The sequence below is a fragment of the Alosa pseudoharengus genome, unplaced genomic scaffold, assembly GCF_046254945.1.
Source record: "Alosa pseudoharengus isolate Yale_2024_CS ecotype anadromous, Long Island Sound unplaced genomic scaffold, YU_APseudo_1.1 YU_APseudo_1.1_scf_21, whole genome shotgun sequence".
NCBI lineage: Eukaryota > Metazoa > Chordata > Actinopteri > Clupeiformes > Clupeidae > Alosa > Alosa pseudoharengus.
The window spans coordinates 10,281,086-10,287,187 of NW_027468674.1; the positions used below are offsets into that span (position 1 = coordinate 10,281,086).

General features: G+C 54.4%; 1 protein-coding gene across 1 annotated transcript in view; it reads right to left on the reverse strand.

Annotated features, from left to right (window-relative positions):
- Positions 1-1,968: 1,968 nt before the first annotated feature.
- Positions 1,969-6,102, reverse strand: part of arid5b (AT-rich interaction domain 5B) — a 91,342-nt gene continuing 87,208 nt past the window's right edge. Inside the window, exons 9-10 of the mRNA XM_076299136.1 lie at positions 5,724-5,751; positions 1,969-4,578 (exon numbers count right to left, since the gene is read on the reverse strand). Coding sequence (XP_076155251.1) covers positions 2,029-4,578; positions 5,724-5,751 — 2,578 coding nt within the window. The 3' untranslated portion in view covers positions 1,969-2,028. The remainder of the gene's footprint in view (positions 4,579-5,723; positions 5,752-6,102) is intronic.

Below are 6,102 nucleotides of genomic sequence, written 5' to 3' on the forward strand. Positions count from 1 at the left end.
CATCAACTATATCAGATAAATTTGTGATCATGTGACATGATTTTTTTGTTGTTGTTGGTTGTACTGGTCAACTGTGAATTGCAGTGCAGTGGGAAAGACTTAACAGACATATTATGTTATAAAACTGTTTATTACTCATTAAAAAACGTTACATAGCAACCTTGAGTGTTGCCCCAAACATTGTCGGAGCAGATACATTTTTTGAGCTCTACCGCTAATACATCAGAAAATTGATTACCCTTAGGAAGATTGTGTGTTGCTTTCAATTTCTCCTGGTACTTCCCCCAAATCCACTGTGCAAAGAAATCACAACTGTTTTACGTTTCTACTCATACCCATTGTTTCCCAGCTTGTGTTACACATAATTCAACACAGGCTTTCTTATGAAATGATTGCTCGATGGCAGAGAAGAATATATTTCTGTGTTTTGTCTGTCATACACTTAACTCAGAATAACAGCAGTGGATCTGAGCTAGTATCAGGTCCTTCTTTGTGTGCTTAACTAAGTGCTTCTGAACAATTTCCATTTCTGTTTTCTGTCTGGCTTAGTTTTAAGCTCTTGAAGATTTTCTCCACTGAGTTTTCTCTCTCTCTCTCTCTCTCTCTCTTAAAAAGGGTTTACAAATATACACCTGCAGAAGAAAAGAAACGGTGAGTTTCTGACTCCAAAGTAGTCCTGGACATTATATCATCTTGCAAACCCAAGTTTTCCCCTCCTCCGTCTACCGCCTCCACACACGTTTTTGCAGTTCAGAGCGGTCAGAAATTACAGTAGCCAGTGATATATGTGTGACGTGTTGTGTAATATTTTTTTTTTTTTCTGTTTCATTTTTTCTATTATTTACAAGCACCTCTGTCCTACATTTGACAAAACACATTCCACGTTGCTCTGGTAAACACAAGCCTGTGATGGCGGGAACAAGAGAAAGCTCCTTGGGACAACGCCAGCAAATAAATGGAAATCTTGTGAAACCTACTTCACATTGTTTTTTTTCCTCTCCTCTCCTCTCCCGGCTGAAGATTCTTTTAAAGGAGAGCTTAATTATTGTCTATGTACATGTAACTGTGTCTTGGGCGAGAGGCAGGTCTCTCGTGGTGTTCTTTGATAACGCCATCTGATATCTCGCTAACAACTCCTGTCAGCCTGAAATATGAACACACTAACTACCACACTAGTACAAAAAAAAAAGCACAAGGATTATATGAAAAGAAAAAAAAAGAAAGAAGTAGTTTCTTTTGACAGTAAAAGGTGATTACAGGATCTGAGGAGTGCTCCTGAGGAGAGAGTGCCTCATAGTGTTTCAAACAAAGAGTGCCAAAAGATTGATTTGAAATTGCACTGTCGCATTGCATTGATTTTTCACTCCACGTGCTTCATTTTGTTTGTGTGTGCGTGTGTGTGTTTTTTCTTCCTCCTTCCTCTATCCTTTGGACACACAGCAGTACAACGAGAGAGAGCGCGACCTTGTTCACGTTGACTGCCCAGCCCTCTCGAGCCAGTGCCCAGCCCAGATTCTCCAGAGAGCTTGCCGCCCAAAGCAGCTGGAACCCGCAGGAAACAGCGACGTGAGAGCCAAAATGGTGGTTGTCTCATGTCGCTGGCTGGCTCCACTGCGTCGACCAAGAAGGAAATGTGCAAATCATGAAAGAAAGAAAGAAAAAAAAACAGTGTGGCAAAGGAGGAGAAAAAAAAATCGGTCGCTTCCCAGATCGATCAAAAGCATCAGCAGTGTAATGTCCGCGTCTCCAGTGGAGCACAGCACACTGTTTATCTGGGAGATGAAGCACCATGAAAGTGTCAGTGGTGTGTGTGTGTGTGTGTGTGTGTGTGTGTGTGTGTGGGTGTGTGTGTGTGTGGGTGTGTGTGTGTGTGTGTGTGTGTGTGGGTGTGTGTGGGGGGGGGGGGGGGCTGTGTGTGTGTGTGTGTGTGTGTGTGTGTGTGTGTGTGTGTGTGTGTGTGGGGGGGGGGGTTGATTAAGAATGTCACATAAAGGAAGGGCTTGGGATGGGGGTGGGGGGGCTGTTGGCCTAGGACAGTTTGGTGCTGGGGTGTACGGATGAAAGTTGCTGGGGGCTAAAGGCAGGCTGAGTGTTGAGGGCAGACATGGGGTACAGTCCGTGATGGAGCAAGTCCCCGTAGGGCGGCCCCATTGGGTGTTGGTAAAGGTGGGAGGGGCTAGCGGCGGCCTGAGCCAATAGCTGTCTCTGCATCATGAAGGAATGGATGGCGAAGGGGGGAAGAGGAGAGAGGACGGCCTGGTTCTTCAGGTACTGCAGCGGGTGCGAGTACCCAGCGGGCACTGGGCCAGCCATGCCGTCGCACATGTCGTGCATCTGGAACACAGAGGCCCCCGGGTAGATGGGGAAGATGGGCGTGTGGAAGGGGTACTTGTGGCCCTCCGGCGCGTATCCGTTGACGTGTACGGCGTGGGGGGGGGGCAGTGGTGGCGGGGGGGTCGGGTCGGCACGCTTGACCGGCTCGGCCTCGGGCTCCGGCGTCCGCGTGGTCTTGCAGGAGGCGTCCCTGCTCGGCAGGGAGCAGTGCATGGGCGTCACGGCGCGCACCTTCTTCTCCGGGAGTCCGTTCTCGAGCCCCTCGCCGCCCAGCGGCCGCTTGAGGGGCCGGGCGGCGCCCACGTTCTGCGGGCAGCTCTTGGTGCCCAGGATGGGCCGCGCCAGCTCCTCCACCTTGAACCCGACGATCGAGTCCGACGACTCCGCGCGGCCGTTGTGGTGGTGGTGGTGCCCGGCCTTCTCCATCGCCCGCGGGAACGGCTGCGTGTGGTGGTGCGGGAGGGGCTCTGCCGGATTCTTGGACGCGGACATGGTCATCGGGGGGACGCGACAAGCCCTCGGGTGGTAGTCCAGGCTGGAGGCTTGCCCGCTGGCTGCCTGGTAGGGCAGAGGTGTGTTGGTCGACTTCAAGTCCTGAGGAGGGACCATGGGCCCATGGGGCATGCTGCACAAGGAAGGGGAGGAGGACGAGGCCAGTTTGGGAGGGGACGACTTTGGGAGACTCAAGTCCGTGGGTTGGTCCTCGGCGGTCCTCTCTCCTCCTGAGGGACGCTTGTCCTTCGGGGGCAGGCAGGCCCCGTAGCCCAGGCCGATGCCCTCGGCTGGCGGTTGATGATGCTGGCCTTGGGGGAAGCCTGGCGCGCCGCTCTCGCAGTCTCTGGGAAAGGCCTCGCGCGCGTGCAGGTACTTGTTCAGGTGCTCCTTGCCCAGGTGCTGCTCGGCCTGCCGGTACAGGCTGTGCAGGTGCGGCGACGAGTAGAAGTCGCCGGGGAAACTGGGCGCGTGTCCCGGCCGGGGCGTTTCGGGGGGCCTCTCCACCACCCCGCCGTCCGACTCGGCCCTCAGCAGGTAAGGGTCCAACGTCGGGCCGGACTGGCCCTTGTGCTGGGCATGGGGGTGAGGATGAGGATGGGAGTGTTGTTGGTGTTGTTGGTGTTGTTGGTGTTGTTGGTGTTGGTGGTGTTGTTGGTGGTGTTGGTGGTGTTGGTGGTGTTGGTGGTTATGGGTGGAGAAGGTCTCCGACGGCGACGGCGGGCCCCCACTGCCGTCCCTCTGCAGGGCCTCTTTGCTGGGGGGTCTCTGCTGCTCGTCGGCGCCGCCCCCGTGGAGCCTGAAGCTCTGGGCGTGCTGGATCACCGAGGGCCTGTTCACGAACCCGCCGTCCTGCTGCACTGCTGCCGCTGCCGCCGCGGCCTCCTCCGCCCCGATGACCACTCCCCCCGAGCCTTTGCTGGAGATGAGTGGCGGCGGCGGTCCGAAGGAGTAGTTCCCGCTGCCGCTGCTGCTGCTGTTGTTGTTGCTGGACAGGGACGTTCCGCTGACCTGAGAGAGCAGCTTCTTCTTGGCCAGGGGGGACATGATGCCGGGGTTGGCCTTGGGGTACGGGAGGAAGGGCGAGTAGCCGAACGTGGTGGCGTCATCCTTGCCGGGTAGCTCGGCCCGCTCAGTGGGGATCTCCGGGGCCAGAAGGGGCTGCAGCGAGGAGGAGGAGGACGACGACGACGACGGCCGCTGCTGGAGGGTGGGCAGGACCATGCCCACGTGGCTGTGGTTCTCTTTCGTCGTGCCCGCAGGGAGCTCCGGTCTGCCCATCTTGCTCAGCGGAGGGGGCACCACGGCGAACTCTGCGCCCACCCCCGACGGCTGCCACTGGCTAGCGATGGCGTGGTGGTGGTGGGGGTGGTGGTGGGGGTGGTGGGGGTGGTGGTGTGGGTGGTGGAGAGGCTTGGCAGGAGCCGCCACCGCAAACACATCGTCGTCTCTGAACCTGGCGCCGCTGGCGTTGTCCGTCTGCGGGGCGGCGACCGCCGAGTCGCCCACGGGGCTGACGGGCCGCCCGCCATCCCAGAGAGCCCCGCGAGGGGGTGCTGTTCTCTCAAGGCTGTGTACACTCTCCGGCTCCTCCTTCACCTCCGGCTTCACCTCCACCACCTCTTCGATGTCGTCCTGCTCCTCCTCATCGCCCTCCTTGGTGCGGCCACTCTCGGGGTCTCCCTGGGCCTCCTGTTTGGGCTGTGCCTTCTCCTCGTCTTGAAGAGGCTCCACCTCCTCTTTCTTCAGGTCCTGTGGTCAGGGGGCGAAAGCAAAAAAACAAACAGGTCAGCAGCCCGTAGCACACAAGGCAGAGTATCACAGCAGTATATAACCTGCTCACTTCTAATACAAGAACTCCATTTAGGTGCTCGCTTTCAAGGAGTGTGGAAAGAAATATTCCACAGTACGGAAACTATTCCAAAGTCCTGAGTTTCAGCCCCGGTTCATACAAAGGCCCTGGAAAAATGTGTTTTTTTTTTATTGAGCTCCGTGTTTCGTAGGGAAATGGCGGGCTGAAAGGGGCTACATTTATGTCTAATTCCTGGCCTTTGGATTTACAGCTGGTCAAAAATAGCACGTTTAAAAGCTGTTGGCAACAGGCTCATTCAGTGACCCCTGACCTGTGAACTCTGACCGGCAAATTGTAGTCCCCTGGAGGTGAATTTGTAGTTGTGTGAGTTGACATCACAATATTAGTCTGTGGTTCATTCCCCTTCAACAGTCCAAACCCCCACCCCCTCCCCCCGAAAGAATGAAAAAACATCCACCAGATGGAAGATGTGGTTGAATTTATGATGGTTAGACCGAGCACTTTTCATTTCCCAAGCTAAGCCATCTAATTCCCCCAAATCCCCAGAAAACATTCTTTCTGGGCCCTGAAAAGGACACAAAATAAAGGGGGTGGGGTGCGTGTGTCAAAAACACCAGAACAAGACTGCATAAATATGATGAGCCTTGGCTTCAGCCTCTCGCCTGCCCCTTGTCAGGTCGGGCACTCCACACATCCCTGTTAGGAAGCGTGCCCGGGGAATTACCCGACACTGGCAATGCCATCAGAGAGATGCCCCATCTGAGCCTGTTTGCTGTCGGCTACGTCCGTGGGAAAAACGCACAGATGTTGGGCATCAGTTAGTGTCACAACACAATGCTGGCTCATCTCCCCCTAATTCACCCCCGTCTGCAATAAACACATCTGTGTATTTGTGTGTGTGTGTGTGTGTGTGTGTATATGTACAGTGTTTGTGTGTGTGTGTGTGTATTTGAGTGTGTGTGTGTGTGTGTGTGTGTGTGTGTATTTGAGTGTATGTATTTGAGTGTGTGTGTGTGTGTATGTATGTATGTATGTGTGTGTGTGTGTGTGTGTGTGCAGATAAATATAACCTGCCGCTGCACACCGACTTCTCTGAGTCTCTGTTTCCCCTCCTGATCGGTAAGGGAAAAAAGATGGAGGCGGAGGGCATTATTTAATGACCGGGCCCGCAGGTTATGAGGCATGTGAATACATTTCCTGACAATCCCCGGCATCAAGGAAGTGGCTGTTCCCTTGACCCTGCGTGCTCAGTGCTAGCACAGCCGTGAGTTGGAGCCTATTTACGGTGCGCTGACGCTGAAGCTCTTGTTTATTCACTTGCAGGAACAGGTATCATATCTATGGTGTGTGTGTGTGTGTGTGTGTGGGGGGGGGACTTCTATCTGATATGGCTGTTGTTGACTAGCCAGGAAGATTACTGGCATGTAATAGGCCATGACTGGCTTTCAGTTCTCCATGTGTCA